This window comes from Sturnus vulgaris, chromosome 13 (assembly GCF_052056855.1).
Source record: "Sturnus vulgaris isolate bStuVul1 chromosome 13, bStuVul1.hap1, whole genome shotgun sequence".
NCBI lineage: Eukaryota > Metazoa > Chordata > Aves > Passeriformes > Sturnidae > Sturnus > Sturnus vulgaris.
In genome coordinates this window covers 17,562,357-17,580,809 of record NC_142255.1, presented here as the reverse complement: position 1 = coordinate 17,580,809, position 18,453 = coordinate 17,562,357, and the positions used below count along the sequence as shown (strand labels likewise).

Sequence of the window (18,453 nt, the reverse complement as noted above, 5' to 3'; positions counted from 1 at the left end):
ATTGAAGGAATTAAAGCAATCCTTGACTCCTACTGATGCTGTTGTGTCAGAAATCTGCTGTGTGTTACTGGCAGGTATGAAAGAATGTGTGAGGGTGTAGAAATGCTCAGCATGTGGTTGGATGCCTGCATGGAGATGGGATAGTGCTTTAAGGAAGGAGACAGGAAAGATTCATGTAAGATGCTAAATGGATCTTGGAAAGGAGGAGGCATTGACATCAGAAGGGTGTTTTCCTGAGATAATGCTTCCTCTTCAGTGCTGAGTTTCTGCCAAATTTATTTATGTATATATATTGATCAACTTTAGCATTTTGTAGAACTTTGGTTTTGGTGGAGCACTCCTTTTTCTGCCACTGTAGTCTCAGAACCTGCCAGCTCTTAGAAGAAACTGTGAAGTTTTTTTCAGGAAAAGGTTGATATGCAGGGGCCACATCCTAGAAATCAGAAGCAGTGGAGGGAGGCCCTTGGAATGGTGGATGTTCAGTTGCTTTGCAGCTGGGTTCCTTCATCTCACCAAAGGTGTTGGAATGGCCAATGGCCAATGCCTGTCCTGCTGTGAATCACCCACTCTGTGAAAAAACAAGGGCTGCTCAGAGAGAATCCCATGAGCAAATGTCTGCTGGAGAAAGAATCAATAATGTGAGCATGTGATGTTTCTGGGAAGAGGATCCTAAAATAATTCACCCTGTTCTTCAAGGCCTTGGTCAGGCTTTGATCAAACCGTGTAAAGGTCTGGTGTTTATACCAGTGAGCTTTTGAGTGCAAGACCACAGCGGGTGTGCTTGCCATGTCACTCTCATGTGTTTTCTGTCCCTGCCATGTCACTCTCATGTGTTTTCTGTCCCTGCCATTTCACTCATGTGCTCTCTGTCCCTGCCATGTCACTCACGTGCTCTCTGTCCCTTGCCTCACAAGCTCATACTTTGCTGCCTTCCAGATTCCAAGGCAAAAGAGCTAATTCTTTTTAAATGAAAACCATATCATAAAGGGCTGGATCTGTCATGCAGCTGAATAAACCACAGCTTTCCACACTGTTATTCACCATAGGCGTTCGTGTGTTCTCACTCGCTGTTGTTGACTTCTTGGCTGCTTGATGAGTAGATAACCATATAAAATATCTGGTTACTTCATTATTGGAGAGTGACATAAACTTGGTTATGAAAACAAGAGTCCAGTAGTCATGACTCCCTTTAAATGTTGACTTTCCTGATTAAAAAAACCCCAAAAGTACAGCACCCATCCTGAACACCCCTGTTCTAGATAACACTGTGTACACAATGACCAGCCTCAGTTACTTCAAATGCTTTAAGTAGGATCATCTCCCTCTCTTCATCACTGCTTCCCAAAGTGTTCCTGACAGTTTTTGGAATAGTCAAAGCATTTTTAAGAAACAGTGTTTACATGTTTGAAAAGCAGAGGGTGAAAAAGCCTGCTTTCCATTAAGCCAACAGCCTCAGTGGCCGCTGGTTTTGTAGGAAGGTTGCACAAGATGTTTCCTTGCCTCCTCCCTCAGTGACAGCTGAGCTCACCTCAGCATTTTCCCAGGATTTGTTAGTTTGTCCAAACCTCCCTTTGTCCCCTCTGACATCTCTGGCCATCTCTGCCTCTCTTAGAGGCATCACCTTCCTGAGTCACCCTCTCAAAGTTATTGTCCTCACTTTGCACTGCAGCTCCTATTACAATTCCAGCTCAAATGAGCACCCCCACTTCACTCCTTCCTCTGTAATGCTATTATTGTCAACTGGATGGAAACCTCATAACTTGCAACATGATCAGCAGTTTATATTGAAACGTTAAACATGTTGAACCAGTTCAGAAGTAGGCATCTTTCCAGTGATGCAGCTTCGATTTGAAACGTTAATAAAAATTCCTAACATTGAGCTCAGTTTGGGAGTGGACAGCTCACAGGCTGGATGATGTGGGGTGCTGTCTCCCACTCCTGATTCAATCCCAGCCCTAAGGCAGGAGCTGCTAAGAACTGTTGATGTACACCCTGTGCTTAGTGACCTGTTAGGATTTGAGTTTAATGGCCGTGTCTAATGTTCTCAGCTGCCAGCCACATACCCTGTGTAACCTCCTTCCATACCAACATCTTCCTTTGTGGTTGACATTGGATGCACTGCAGAGATGGCATTCCCTTCTCAAACCTTCATTGAGACCTGATAGGAGGTGGGAAGGGGAGGAATTTTGTCCTTCCCATGGAAAAACAGATGGCATTTGTGCATGTCTAAATAGCTGTCCTTCTGTGGGGCACTGTCATTCTGCCCACACTGACATGCCAGAGCAGATAAATTACAGCTCCCCTTCTCCCTTACCTCTCCCACTCTGAGAGGATGTTGTTCAGTCTGCCCTCATTTTGCATTTATTTTTCTCCAATGGGCTTTAGAAAGAAATTTTATGCTTAGTCCTGGCTCTGCATTTAATACTGGATTACTTGTGGGTGAGTCATGGCAAGCTGGGTCACAGGGAATGACTTCTCTCATATTCTCTGCTGAGAAGGTCAGTGGTGACGTGCAAGGCTGGTACTGCCTAGCTCATAGCAATGTTCTCTTGCAGAAACAAAGCCTTTAGGAGAACATCTGCAGGGTAAGGCATGATACAGGTAGAGAAAACCTGCTGTCCAGCAATCAAGTATCAGCCAAAAATGTAAAAACCTTAGTGGTCCCACAGAACTTTTCACTTGGAGCATGAGATACCTCTGCCTTCTCCTGTCCCCCCTGTATTTGGGGTACAGCTGTAATGGGCTCTTTGCTCAATTCTTTGAGGCCATGTTGGTCTGCAGGGCTGGCCCCAAGGAGCTCTTCCTATTTAATGTATTGCTGAGCTTACATAGTTCCAGCTCTTTGGGAGTTGGTATTTGGAAAGACTCCTTTGGATTTCTGTCTGTGGGAGAGAGAGACAGCCTGCTGTCCTCATTTCCTTCTTGGCAGCTCGACATCCTCCCTGCCCTTTGGAGAGGTGGTGGCTGAGGTAAGTGCAGTTGTGCAGAGAGCAATCAATTGTTTGTCATGCATGTTCAATAAGCAGCTGGGGTGACAGCCAGGACACCTTGGATAGCCTTGATAGCCACGAGTTTCTAAAGTGATCCAGTGTTTGACTCACGCTGAATTATTTGCAGACAAATGGAATGGATTGACTTTCAGAGGAACATGATGGAGGTGGTCTTACTTCGTGGCATTTCCACTTCTGGGTGTCTTTTTTTCGGGCTTCCCTTCATAGTTCTTTCTTTCAGTTGCGACCCTTTTTCTGAATAAAAGCCCTGCTGCTGCTGGTGTTTTATATCAAACTTACTCTTGTACCAACTTCCTATCTCTCCCTGCTAAGGGGGAATGAAAGATAACAGTCCTGGGGATTTCTCCAGTGGTCTCTTATCAGCCAGAGTTGCAGCTGTTGAAAAGATTTTAAGCATCTCCTAAATCAGTTTCTCCCAGCCCTTGGCATTACCCTCTAACTCAGATTTGGGTTTCTAATTGATGGTCATAGTGGTTCTGGTGAAGATTTGTGTACATGACCTCAAGAACCCTGAGATGCAGCAGTGCATTGGATGCAGTAGGGGGCTTTCCACAGGCTTTGGTGCACTTTGGCTCAGGCTTGTAAGAATAACAGGAAACACTGGAAAACGCACCAAGGGTAAACAGAGCAGTTTAGTTACATTAACTGTCTAGAGGAGAAACTCCATTAATGACCCAAACAAACAAAGCAAGTGCATTCATTCAGCATTGCTGTGGGAAAACAGAGGGCTGATAATTAAGTTTAGCTTAAAAGAGTTACACAAGAAATTGGCCAGCTCAGGCCCAGAGTGTAATTTTGGCATCCTAACCCAGTTCTGATTGCTGCACAGGCTTCAGGGAGGCCAGAGCTCCCAGAGACTGCATGCTATTTTTTATTCTTAGCAGTGCTACTTTAAAGCCTTACTCTCCAAAAAACTGCATCAAAGAGATCTGTTGTTGCTGCCTCCCTGTGCCTCGTGGTCAGATTTGCCTCGCTGTGATTATGTTAAGAGTCAGGACTCAGACTGGTCAGTCAGCTCATTTCTGGCCTCACACATGATGAGCAGCAGTAAATGTGCTGCAGGACTCCTCCAGTGAGGCCGTGGTGTCTTTGACTGGTAAGCAATGCATTATTTATATTAGGAAAGAAGCTGGAGTGTGAAACCAGAGACCCAGGGTGCTTACTCTGAGTAAACACTGAATGAAAAGAGTTGAAGAGCTGACAGTCTGAGCTGTCCTTGCTTGCCTTTGTGGAATCTCATTGTCTTCAGGAGGAGAATGTGATGAACTGAAAGGCTGAAGTTTCCTGGGATGGAAGAGTGACAAAGGGAAACTGATTCCTGCTCATCCATAATGTCTCTGCTGGCTTTGTAAAGGGTAACAGGCAGCATCTGTTTGTGGCTTCTGATAAAATGGACATTTATGTCTTGGGGAGAACACACAGGGCAGTGGGTTTGCAGGGCAGTGCAGTGTCATTTTGACATTGCTACTTCTAATCTAAGGGCTTTTCTTATCAACTCTTTGTTCAAGATCAGTTCATGTAAGAATAGAATTTCCCAAGGCAGAATATTTCAAGATACTGATTACCTACTTCTAATTCCACGTGAATTCTGAACAGCAGGTAAGATTAGATGGTCACAAATGAAATGTAAACTATTGATTCAGTTTGCACTGGTGTTTAGTACAAACACACACTGCTCTGTCCCATTTATTTCTGTTAAAAGGAGGGGGACTATTCATTAGTGAAAGGAATCAGCATGGCATTGCATTTACTACGTGTTTAGGAAAACCTGGTCCCTTTGATGTAGCTGGAGACCCTTGAACTTCAGAAAAGAATGTGTTAGCATGCTAGGGTATGCCTTAGTCCTTCAGGTCATTTAATCATTTTCTCAAGTGAGCCATTGTAAGGCAAAGTAGATCCTGAGAAAAGTTCTTCATTGCCAATTAAAACAGGCTCCAAAGGTGTTGCTGGTTTCATTCTCCCAGAAACTCATCACTGAGAGGCCAGGAGAGGTTGCCTGTGTACCTTGAGGCCAGATCCCAAGCTAATATGAACTGGCAAAGCTCTTGTGCTTTATACCAATAAAGGTATTCCTTTCAGGCTCAATTCCTTTATGCTTATGACTTTTAAAAGAATTTCTGTTAAGGAAACAGAATGGGTAAATTTCCACGTGTGTAATAATTGAATGAATTTCAGAAGAAGCCTGTAAATAACTTGAAGCGTGAGTTCTGATTCATTCTTTATAGAGAATACATTTTATCTGCCTCAAACCCTCTGCAACATAAAGCTGAATAAAGACTGGTAGCCTCAGCATTTGTCCTAGGCAAGACATTTTTCATGAAATCAGGTTTAAAATAAAGGACGGGAATGTACTAATTAGTAAGTGCTACCCTTGTTTTTTGCCAACAAAATCTCACTTTCAACATATTTGACAAAAAATAATTTAAGCTCTTCAGAAAGCTAAAGCATTTCTTAATTAACAACCGTAGACCAAACACTAGTCGTTTCTACAGAGGATAAAGTCAGGGATCCTAAAGCACTTGCAAAGTCAGGAAGATGATTTGTTTTCAGCCTTTTGAGGTGGAACAGCTGATGTGCCGACCAGGAGACCATTCAGGGGGCTGCCAGATCCCATCCCACAAAAACAGAGTAGAAACCCAGAAATGACCCAGCTTTGAGTCTCAGCACTGTGGCAGTCACAAGGGAGACAAGCTGCAAGAAACCTTGGAAATCTGCCTGGTCTCCTTTAGAAAAGTTAACAGGATTGCTGCATGCCCACGAGCCTTCTAAACTGGCGTTTTGGGGTAAACTTTGTTCTGGATGATTCCTGACAAGCTTCCATCCCTTGCTTTGTGGTACTGAGCCCTTCCTTTCCTGACTTTTAGGAGCACAGTTTTTAGATGGGCTTATTTCCATTGGAGAAATACTGCTGGAGCTTTCTTCCTAGCATGTGAGGAGTTTTCTCTGTGTGTAGAAACAACATGGGTAAAATATTTGGAGTGAAACCCAGGCTCCATTGAAGTAAATGGCAAAACTCCCATTCACTTCAGTGGAGCAGGAATTTCACTCTTTACTGTTTTGAAGTTAGAGTTACTAATAGACTGTTAGATTATTCCTGCGTGCATCAAACAAAATGTGCTTGATGTTAATGTTTCTGCAGTATTCAAAAACCACTAAGGTTTAAAAACAAGAATAAGTATGAACTTCTGAGTCTAAAAATTATATTAAATGCAGTTTTGCTAGAAATAATAATAATGTCCCTGGAGATAAACCTAAAATAATAGACTCCACCATATAATCTTCACTGTAAGCTAAAAATAGCAGAGATGGTGGTTTAATCTAAGCCATAATTATCAAAGTGCTGAAGTGGGTTTTGGTTCATTGCAGCTAGAAATGGATGTCGTGTTTGGGCTCTGAACAGTCGAGTCCCACAACTGGGGAGAAGCAAAGCCAAGAGCACAGTCAGAAAGCAAACAGGAGCCTCAGGTTTGCAGGGAAATAGCATGGATTAAACAGTGAATATTTAAAGGGACTGCTCCTGGCTTGCTCCAGCCAGCCAGCTGGAGACCCACTGAGTTCTGTGTTTTCAGCCCCAAATTGGTGATGTTTTGCTAGAAAGTGACACTGGCCATTGAAGACACCTTTCTTCTGAAAGTTGTTTACCTTTTCACCTTGGAATTGAAGGAGGAATGTTACTGTTTCAAGGAGTTATTACTCTGTATGATTCTGAAAAAAAATTTTAATGTTCATTTTGAAGTAGGATGGAAAATCCTTAAATCATTTTCACTGCCAGGCAGGTTGCTGTGATGGGCTGAGTGTAGCAGGTTGACCTTGTTCACACCATTTTTCCCTGTTCACAAAGTTTTATCTGCAGTAGAGGAGTCTCACCTTCCTATAGTGGCAGCAGGGATTTATTCTGAACCTGGACCTGCTGTAGCAGCCCAGTGGTGCAGATTCCCCTAATGACAGAAGGGTCCTGAGGGGGAATTGGATGGAGGTTGAAGTAACTCTTTCCTGTTTCTGAACACTTTTAGAAATCCTCACTGAATGTGTTTGAATTCTTCCATGTGTTTATACAACACAATCTGCTGTTTGTTTAGATAGTTTATTTTGCTGTGTAGGTCACAGTCTGTCCTTGCTGAGATGGGCATGAGGCAGTCTTGGTGCTTGTTTGGACAGTGCTTGCAGAAATAGGGCTTGGCTTTGCCTCAGGCTCCAGTCTAAGCACTGCTGTTACAGACTTAGAGGCTAATTTAGGTTGGAAGGGCCACTGGAGATGATCTGATCCAACTTACCACTCAGAAAAGGATCAGTCTCAAAGTACAATACCACTAATTTAGAAAAATGGTTTTCCTAACAGTATATTCCAAGTTCACACTGATGCAAGAACAAAGTAAGCCCATCTCTAGATCATCCTCTCAGTGTAATTGTAGGAATCCTATCCACTAGATTTGGGAAAGTAATCCAAAATTTTCAGTAAATATTCCAGCAGGTACCCTTCTCTGAGCTACATCACTTCTCCACGTTCACATCTCATAAACCCTGGGAGGACAGTCCATATGAAGCACATTTAAAAGTTTCAAACACACAAATACCAAACACTTTGTGAAATTAAGGCAATGGATAAATTAAAGGAACCTCTATTTCATTTATTTAACAGGTACCTAGGGCAATACATGACTAATTGTGTGTTGTATGTGCAGCCTGTTGTCCAGTGTTAATTGCTGAGAGTGTCATTGCTAAGGGCAGTGGGAAATGAGAAACCCACATCATGACTTGATAGGTTTTTTCTCTTGTCTTGTTTTAATCCAACAGCATGGGCATGAGCCACGATGATGATCATCAGCCCTGTGCTGGGAGGTCTCACATTATGTCTGGAGAATGGGTGAAGGGCAGGAACCCAAGTGACCTCTCCTGGTCTTCGTGCAGCCGAGACGACCTCGAAAACTTCCTAAAGTAAGGATTGTGCTGAGTGTCAGAAATCCTACCAGGCAAGAATCCACTCTGTTGCTTTGAAGTGAAAGTATTAACAATTTTCCTTTTGAAGAAGTGTACATATGTCATTAGGGTGTGCAAATTTGAATTTGTCTCTGTTGCAATAGCCCTTTGAAAATGAGGGTGGAAGAGAGGCAGAAGAATTATGTGCAATTGTCAATGTGCTGATAACATTTTTTTTAAAATCCCATATCACCTTCTTTTTACAGAAAATGCCCTTTAATTTTGCAATGACAGAAATCTGTGTATAGGTGGCCTGCAGAAATCTCTGCTTAAAGATGGTGCAGCTTTATGCTGTGGCTTTTACTGTCTTGTTATTAAATAGCTTTTATTTTATTGAAACTTGACTTTGCCTGGAGGTAACTCTGAGTGTTTTCTAACTCCTCAGTGTGTGTTGGTCTAAAATAATTCACTATAAACTTTCCCACTGCATCCATGTTTCAGTTCATCATATTCAATTGTTCAGGAAGGATTTCTGTCCTGCTGCTTGTTAAGTCTCATGTACTACAGGAAGCACTGGAATTGTATAAACTCTGCAGCTCTAATCTTAAACCTACAGTGAGTGCAGCTCTCTGACAAACAGTGCCTGGCACAGTGCTTTGTGCTAGGAGTGGGTTCAGCATGGAAAATATCCACTCTGGGTGTTAGAGGTGGGAAAGAAAGGAAAATAATGAAAGAAAATGGAATATTTACTGCCACACTAAAGGCATGAATTAGAAAAAGGAGTTGCATCTGAACTCATCTGGTTATATCTGGCCCCTGATATGACAGTGATATTCCAATTTGTAACAGGCTACTGTGAAGGCAAAGAGGAAAATCTTCCCTTTATACCTACGACAGATAAGAAAAAATGTCAAGGGCTCAGAATTCAGCTGGGGGGATTGAGGTGAGACATGAAAAACTTTCTAGCTGTCATTTCAAGGCTAGTGAAGCTTTGGGCTGGATTGCCTGAGGACTGAATTGAGTCTCCTCAGATGTCTAGGGACAGTTCAGACAAATGTTTAACCCAGAATGTTGTGAATGTCTGTCCTGCCTTGAGGCCTGAGGCCATGGTGAGTTCCCAAGGCCCTTTCTCTCCATAGTTCTCAATTATTTAGAAGACTTCCAGGGGAAAAACCCAGTGTTTGACAGGAGACTTCCCGTTCAAGAGAGGGCAGAGATGTAACACTGCGGCTCAGAGGAGCTTTCCCTGAAGGACATTTTCCCTTGCTGCCCTGCCCAGGTCCAAGGTGAGCACCTGCCTGCTGGTGACAGATCCCCGGAGCCAATATTCCGTGCGGCTCCCTCACAAACTGCCGGGCATGCACTACAGCGCCGACGAGCAGTGCCAGATCCTTTTTGGCACCAACGCCACCTTCTGTAAGAATATGGAGGTAAGAGCTCGTGGGTTGTAGCTGGAAACAAGGTGGGAAGTGGGAATAAGGCTGCCAAGCCCCTGGGGAAGGGAAAAGGAGTCTCTATTTCCCTCAGTTTCAGCGCTGCTGGTGGGAAACCAAACGGCCTCGAGCGCCATGTCCGCAGCTCCTGCTGAGGCCTCGTCCTTTCCCCACACTGCCCGTGGTCACCTCCCAGGGCAGACTCAGGAAAACTGGTGTTTGCACTCTGTTCCCTTTTGACATTGTTTTCCTGAAATGCTCTGCAGAGATTGTTTTCCTGGAAGTTCAGCTGAGGTGAAAGTCTCTCCTCACAAGAGTGCTTGGCTACTTGCACAGAGTCAGCTTAGGTGGCTGGCTGGGTGTTTCACCCTCACACCACTGCAGTGTTCTTAGGAGCTGACTGTGCACTCTGTGCTCAGGAAATGCTGATGTCTGCTTGTTTCATGAGGCCTTACAGAATCCTGTGCAGAATTCTGTGTGTCTTCTAAGCACCACGGTGTTTCATCAGGATTTGGGGTAGCATGGCTTGTGTCGTGGGGTTGGTTGGCAAAACGGGAACATTGATTGTTGCTGTCTCTAGAAGTAAGTTGTATTTGAGATGAGGCTGTTGGACTCTTCCTCTGGAGTTTAGACAGCCAAACTTTTCATAAGGTCTTAACACATAATCAGATCTTTTAATTCTGAGCAGATCTTATCCCCTGCTTTAGACAGGGAGTAAGGTAGTGCCTGCTTCCAGTGTGGCTTGGAGATACTTAAAAAAAAGTCATGAAGCTGTCTTGGGTCACCAGCATCACCTCCTGACAAGTTTCTTGCTTTTAGTAACTGGCCATTTGTATTTTTTAGCTGTCCCTCATTCCCATTCTGAACAAGCTTGAGATCTTAAATCAGTGTTAAGAAAGAAAATAATAATCAGAGATAACTGAGGTTTCTAAGTGCCAAATTACTAAAACTGTTAAACACATGCAAGTCCTGGGAAAATGCTCTTAGTTTCACATTAGCTGTTTTATTTATTTTGGACTTGGAAGCTAGCTAATATAAAACAATAGGAAAATAATCTGGATAGGTTGTATTTCCCAACTCCATCAAGAAAATGCAGACCACCAGGACTACTGTACTGGAAGCAAAGTGTTAGAATATAGGTCTGTAAAGAAAACCTCAGATCTACCCAGCATGACTCAAGTTCTTCCACTTGTGTGGGTGTCACCCAGCTGGACTGCTCTTGGAAGAGATTTTTGCTATTTCCCTTATTGTGATAAAAAACCACTTTGTTTCTGGATATTCCAGTGGCTGATGAGAATGTCAGCCCGCTGGTTGGTGGTCAGCATTTCTCACACAGGAGTTGTGTGTCCAGTCTGGAATTGCTTCAGGGACTTGTTGTTTGGCAGAATAATGTGCCAAGAGGCACCATTCTCTGCGAGATACAGGCAGCAGGTGTTTGTGTCTCTCAAGATTTTTCACCAGTCTAATTATTTGACATTTCAGAACACAATTAAAAATGTGCTCTTTTACTTCATCTCTTCTTTCTCCTGAAAAATCAGCATATTTTGTGAGGATATTGGTGCTTCCTAATGAAGAGCCTAGTAGAAAACTTCAGCAGATTAAAACCCATTTGCAGTCCCTTATTTAGATTTATTTCTGTTGCAGATGTGCATTAAGAATTAACATTCACCCTGTGGAGCTCTAGATCAGTTATGTCATATGCCATTAATTTAAGCAAATGTTTACATCCTGTTATGCTACTCTGATTTAGTGTTTGATGGCAAGGAAAGGAAATTCTTCAGAGGAAATGATCACTTTTGATTTTTAAACCTCTGAAATTTGTGTTCTTTTCACCTTTGTGTTCCTCAGGCCTCATCTGCAGAATACTTGTATCATAAGTCTCAAAGCTGTCTACAAAAATATGAACCAAAAAAAAAATTTGGCATTGGTCACTGGCATTAGCTGTAGAAATTATTGGCAAATACAGCTGTCTCCTCTTTTAGCCAATGGTAATGTGGTATTTTTAATTCAATAAAGTATTAAAAAAATCCAAATGTAAAAGCAATAAACATTTGACAGTAAATATTTGTTACGAAAAGGAAATAAACGTCAGGAAATGAGCCTGCTCAATCTTTTTATGATTACATGTGTCTGCTGCCTATTTTCTTATATAATAAAAGAGTTACATTACAATATTTCTTTGGAGATAGTTGAGCTACATAATTATATCAGGCAAGCTAGAGGCCCTATATTCAAAAATGCCATGCAGTTTGCTTTAGAGCAAACTTCAGAGGTTAGATGGTTCCAAAATTTCAACATTTTTGAGAAATTGCAGAAAATTTCTGTGCAGTAAGCTCTCTCCTTTAACAGCATCAAAGCCCAGTTTTTTGAAGGAATGTAATCTTTGCTTTCACAGAGTCAGGTCCCTCAATGCTTGGCAGTGGCTGGGCTTCCAACATCAGTCCAACAAGATAGTTAATCCATGAATATTCACCCTTTTCTGAATATTTGAGATTGCATCCCCAAAATTGTTCTTCCATTTTGTTTTTAAGGTTAACTCAGATGCCTTAGAACAAAACTGTAGCTCTCAGGTTTATATATATAACTTTGCCAAACCATCTATCCTACAGCTATTCTGCTCCAAATTTACAGAACAGAAATTAAAACACGTGAGGAAGGCTCAGCTTCACATACATCAAACCTCAACATCCCTTTCTCCTTTCCTTCTACATTTTAATATGCTAAAAAATGAGTTTATGATAAGTCAGATGATCCATAGTCTGTTGTAATGTGTGACCTCCAAGTTGTATAATTCAGGATCTGGTTCTGTAACCTCAGTGTTGGATAAGATTTTCTAGTGCATGTCACCTCATTAAGGAGCAGTGGGTCAGGCTTTTAGGCTGGGTTCCTGTTAGGGCAGGGATCAAGTGTCCAAGGGCAGGTTGGATGAGGCTTGGAGCACCCTGGGATAGTGGAGGGTGTCCCTGCCCATAGCAGGGGGTTGGAACTGGATGAACTTTAACCATTCCAACCCAAACCATTCTATGGTTATAGGATTTCACATATATTAATGAATCTCACAACACCCTTCAGTAGATTCCCCCTTCATATCCAAGTTAGAGAGTTTTCTCCTGGAATATGCAGAGTGCTTTCCCCTGGTGCTTTCTGTTCATCTTTGCCATTGCAGATGTCAGGCACTGTGTGATCCATGCAAGTCTTCTCTAGCAGGATGTGCAAGTGTGCTGTGCCATGCCAGGCATGCTGCCTGTCTCCAGCTGGGAAGCTGCACAGTGTTGGCACAGCTTTGGCCCACCTAAGAGGTTACACAGTGGCCTTTATTTTGAGGGAGACAAGTTGCTTTTAGCAGAAATTAAATAGATGATTGTGTCATTCTCAAGCTTTGAGCAACATCGTGATAATTGCAGGAGAAGCTGGACAGAAATGCACTTCTGCCACTGCACGGGGCATTCTCAGGGCACCCCAAGCACAGAGATCCTGGGGGACTCTGGCTGCTGAGTGCTGCTGTGAGTCCAGGGCTAGCATGGGAGCAGTTGTGCAACTTACAGACAATTCAACCTGTCTGACCTCTGTCCTTCAGCTCCACACTGGGCTATGAATCAACTATTGTGAATTCATCTGACCCCTCTGAGAGAGGAAGCAGAGAGCTCCAGCCCCAGCCAGGCTATGATGCCTTGAGAGCAGGAGTTAACCCTTTGCTCTCCCTGTGTTTATTCCAAGAGGAATAGCATGGGTGGTTTCTGCTCAGTCTCTCAGGGAGCAGAGATGGTGTTTCTCCCCCAGAAATTCATCAAAACACATTTGAAAGCTCTCATGGAAACTTTCTGCGTGTTTAATCTTTATTTTTCAGGCTGGCACGCCTACCAACAGAGGCTTTTACACTGAAATCATATTTATGGGGGAAAAAAAAGTGATTTCTATCTCATGTATCCATTTGGCTTTTTGTTTTATAAGCATTTTGGCTTATTTATTATTAACACATTTTTGTGGGTTTTTACATAACCATTATTGTCCAGCATTGTTTTGAGTCAAAGTTGGGCTGAGGCTGGAGTGGCACTTGGAAGGAGATTAACTCTGCTGCTAAGAGATTTTTTTTCTGACAAGGGACACTGTCAGCTCAGATGTAGCTGGGAATGTGAATTTTGACATAGCACTGTTTTTAGAAATATTAAACCAGCTGGAATTGGCTCCTCTGTTTTTCTTAGGTTCAGGTTGGTTTTTAACAAATGTAGGTATTTTCCAATATCTACAAGCTACAGAACAAGAGGGCAAAGTTGATTGCAAGCCAAAGGAGACAAAGTCGATTTCATGGCTTATATGGAAGAGGAGAGGAATCAAAAACAAAGTAAAGAAAAACCAGTGATTGTAGTGATCGAGTGGATTTTCTGTACCCCTTCAGTTTGCATATTTGATGGTGTGGTGGTGAGTATAATTCAGCAATTGTAGGTCTCTCTGTGGTCTTGGTCTTACAAAGAGACTGCTGGAGTGGCCTTTTGGGCTCTGTGCATGGGAATCAATGGGCCTCTGTTTGCCTTTTCTCTGCAGGGCCATTTGTGAGATGCAGACCATGATAGTGAGCCCTATTATTTAGTATTGTATAGAATATTTACAAGAACGTGGTAATTAGATTGAAAACTGGTTTATCCTGAAAATAATAGGTTGCATTTTCGTTTTCTGTACAGTCAGGGACTTTGTCCATATAGTAATCCTAATAAATCTGGAAGAGGATGGGTTGGGTTTTTCTTGAGGCTTGCACGATAGAAGTCTGGCAATTCTGAAATAAAAAGAAGAATTTTTTTTGAGAAGTAAAGGTAACAATTAACTTAATTGCCATGCTATAGTTTATAGTTTTCCTCATGTAGGTTGTTAGAATTCAGACTATTTTCACATTGCCTGTTTCTATGAAGCTGAAGTGTCCTATTTCACAGCTTCTGTATGCTACAAAAACACCTTTTTCTCTTTACTTTCAGTGGAAATGCTTTTTGTTTAAGAGAGAGAAAGAACGAGAGAGAAGCAGAGTTCCTGCCTGGGCAGCACAGCCCAGTTTACAATTATTGGAATGCTTCAGAAATTTTTGTACGTGTTTCAGTTTGGAAGATGGTCAAAACACATTCTGGTGCAGTGGTTTAAAGAAAAATCAAAAGACAGAAGGGAACCAAAATAAAATTATAAAAATACAACGTGGAAATTTCAGAATATAAACGTAATAAACTCTTAACAATAGTAGAGAGAGCCTATTAAGAATTAAACACTTGAGCTTGGCAATACTTCATTTCTTATTGAGACAAGGGGAGGGAGAAAGAATTAGTGTAGCCTTGTGATGTGGCATCTACAGCTAAAGTCTGAATTTCACAAAATTAGCCAGAATACGATTGAGTATCAGCCTGAAAATAGTGTATAACAAGCTTGAAGGGCATTCAGACTTCTCCCAGTGGCCTGCTGGGAACTTCCCATCTGCAAAACACTTCAAGAGAAACTCCATAATTTTCACAACCACATCTGAACAGTGTGTGTACATATCTATATTTATTTTGCCATCCCTTGCTTCTCTTTTCCCATGGCCAAGAAACAAAATCCATTATTTCATTCTTTTAATTTTCCAATTTTTTCTTTTTTAATGGACAACTCTGCCTGTTGTTCAGAAAAATCAATATTTTTCATATCTGACAATCAGGTGTTAAGGCCTCAGGAGTTCACTGGCAGCTGTTGAGTGAACATTACTCTTAAGAACAGCTCTTTTAAACATTGGTAATATGTCACAGTACAAAATTCCACTCATTTAATTCAAAGACTGTTCAAGTACTTTATTCCATGTGTCTCTACTTCCAGGTTTGACCATATAAAGACACTTCTATGATTTTTCCAGCTGATGTGACACATTTGTGTTGTGTTCTCTCATTTAAGATGCTAAAACCTGGGCTCAGTAAAGTTGAAGAGCTCACAGAGTGAGAGTTGTGTGTTGGTAGGAAAGTGCATAAAACTTGTCCTTTTCTCCTTGGATTTTTCCATGTCTGTGAGTCCCTGGAGTTGGTGACATGAGTGCCCTCAAGGCACTGGAAAGATTTGTATTCAGCATAATGTTTTGCCATAAAAGTAGCTTGTGGTCTTATGAATGCTCTTTCCAATCTCTTTCTTTTGACTACTAATTTAATTCCAGGTACACGAAAAAAATTAAATAAAACTGATGCTTTGTAAAGAAGTATTTTAGACTGTGAAGATTTTTAGTTTTCCTTGAGAGCACCAGAGACAGCTGAAACTAGAGATGGTGTTTTCCTATTTCATTGTTTCCTTCCCAATGGACAGTTAAACCCAAAAAGTGTTTGTGTTCCTTTGTGCCTTCCTTACAGTCTGGGAGTCTTCCACTGCTTGTCTGGCATGATCTTGGAATATCAGCTCTAGACACAGGTCAGCAGTTTGGCCACTGAGACATGGATCCGAGTTTCACAATTATCTTGTCTGGGTCAACATGTGGCTACTTTCCAAAAATGCCTTCCAGTTTTACAGGATTTAGTTTGGAACAATTTTCATCTAATTTTCAGGAGCAAGAAGCTCCATCAAACAACGCTGCTCACCTCTCTTGTGATTGCTGTGGGTTGTTTTTGCACCCAAAATTAAAGACAGTGATGGTGTAGAAATTTGGGGCATTGTTTTTGTCACCTTGTGTAAAGAATTGCTGTTCAGAAGTGTCCTAAGGCTTTGAGAACTTTGCATTGTGGTTTGAACAGGAAAGCAAGAGTAAATTGTGTGTTTATTGTACCTAATAGGTGTTAATTAGGATCCCATTTATAAGCACATTTTCTCTCCTGGTTAGCAATATGCTGAGCCAAAAACTTGGCAAAATAGGAGTTCTGCATTTCATTGAAAATCAACCTATTTAGAATCAAGCTTGTGTGTTACAAGGTCCCTTAAGGATAGGATAAGGATTCTTGTTCGTAGTCCCCTCATTTTGACAGAAGAGTTGGTTTCATGGTGGTTTAATTCTGCTGCTAGAAGGAAGAGGTTCCTCTTTAGTGTGGGCAGCAGAAACAAATTCATCTCCAGGAGAGATGAGTGTTTCTTTCCTTGGGTGCAGACAAGGTGAAGGAGTGAATGTGTAGGGAATGAACAAGCTTCTGTAGAGTTGTTCCATGGTGGGAAGGACATCTTTATTCATTGGATCCTCTTTGTACTTTGGAGGTTTGGAAGCTCCCCTTGCAGGTAATAATCTGAGGGTTTGAGGTGGGGGAGTGTTGAGAGCCCACACGAGGTCACAGGGCAGGATCATGCCGATTTTAGCAGCAGAAGTGATGCAATAGCTACCCCAGAAGGAGCTCCAGCCTTGGTGCCCGTGGGCAAGGAGCTGGCTGGATTAACTCTGCCTTCTCCTCATTGCCACTGCAGCACTGAGCTCAGGAACCTGAAATAGATCCCTTTGCTGAGCTGAGCCTGAGCTCCACACACTGTGAGTGATGGGGATGGAGTTCCAGGGAAGGGAAACCATCCTGGGGAAGGGTGGGAAGGGCCAGAGCCAGAGCTTGGCTTTAGCTGGATCAGGCAGTGACACGGGAGCCTGTGGCTGTGACACTGAGCAGAGAGCTCTGAGCAGCATCTCCCAGCACACTTACAGCAAGACATTTAATCCCTTTCTGTTCCTCATCTTTCCACCTAGAATGGAGTGATAAAACTTCCTTTATCCCCAAGCTCCCAGGAGTCTGTTTAGATGGTGAGATCTTTGAGGCAGAGAAAACGCCTGGCCCAGAGAGGCCCCTTTGTCAAATAGATGCCATTGTAATCCCTGTAATGGGAAGCACCGCTCACCTGCGAGCACATCTCTCCCAGCTTGGCAGTTTCCAGATCGTGACCTCTCCCAGGACTGTTCCTAACAGCTGTGCAGACAGGCTTTCTTATCTCCTTTATAACAATTTTATTTTATTTAGTTTATTTTTTGCTGTATAAATTCCTTAAGGGTTCAGTTGAAAACGCTTTTTTTTTCTTATTTATTTTTAAAAAGTAATTTTATTTTTTTATTGAAACACTACTTCTCAACAGCCATCTCGCTTTTTAAAAATTTATTTTACTCTTGGAAATATTTCAGACTGGGAGCTGATCCAAAGATGACCTTTCCCCACAGACAGTTTCAACAAATCAATATTTTTCCAGTGCAAAATATCTATCATTGGAAAATCCTCACTGGCACTTCTTGAACGCTGCAGGGAATGCTTTGCAGGCAGGGACCTGCCATCTGAAAGCTGGTTGCTGAGTGCAGAATTAGCACTAATACAGTTCTTTTGATGGCTTCTTCTGTATCAGTATAAGCTCTGAGCTGCCACTCACATACAACAACTTCCTTTCAAGTGCTGCCATTTCTCACTTGGATATTTCCCCACAAAGCTGACTGTTTAACCATTAAAAAGTCACTGCCACTGCTTTTCTGTTTAATGGGGAGTTTTGTTTGGGTTCCTATTGTAGCTGAGGAGGATACATGATCTCTTTTGAAAAGAGCCATTAACATGATAAAACATCTTGGGGACATGCAGTCCCAAAGCTGATGGTTTCATCTTTGCTGGGGTATCTGAACACTATTAAATGCAGGGGACTGGGCTAAACGAGGGCCTGAGCTTTGTAGTGGTGTGGCACCAGAACACAGAGCTCAGTGCTGTTACCAGATTTTTCTGTAACTGTTTCCTGAAATATGCTTTGCATTTAGGATTCTGAATCAAACACAGGGGTGCTATAAAAACCCGATGTTTTCCATACTTCGAAGATGGGAGATTTCAGAAATGTTGGTGTTGCTGAGAGAGGTATTTCCTTTCTTTATCTCCCTACAATTATGTGTGTGTGTGTATAAGTGTATATGGGCATAAACACACACATATATATACACACACCACACCCACCTGTATGTGAATATTTACACCCTCTGTATCCCTACTCTGGGCTGTTCTGCAGGTGCAAATGCACGTATTTGAGGTGATCTCTGCCCATTGCTTCCCCATGCCATGGTTCATACTTGGTCTTGTGACCTGGCTTTATCACCTTCCATGCTCTTGTGGGCTATGGAGGAATTCTGGTTGCCAGCCAAAATTGTACAAAAAGCTTTTTCATTTTTATGACTT

The 18,453-nt window shown here is 42.2% G+C and overlaps 1 protein-coding gene across 1 annotated transcript in view; it reads left to right on the top strand.

The window, feature by feature from the left end:
• ADAMTS17 (ADAM metallopeptidase with thrombospondin type 1 motif 17) overlaps positions 1–18,453 on the top strand; it is a 157,268-nt gene that overhangs the window by 69,776 nt on the left and 69,039 nt on the right. The window contains exons 9-10 of the mRNA XM_088172812.1: positions 7,806–7,946; positions 9,208–9,358. Coding sequence (XP_088028938.1) covers positions 7,806–7,946; positions 9,208–9,358 — 292 coding nt within the window. The remainder of the gene's footprint in view (positions 1–7,805; positions 7,947–9,207; positions 9,359–18,453) is intronic.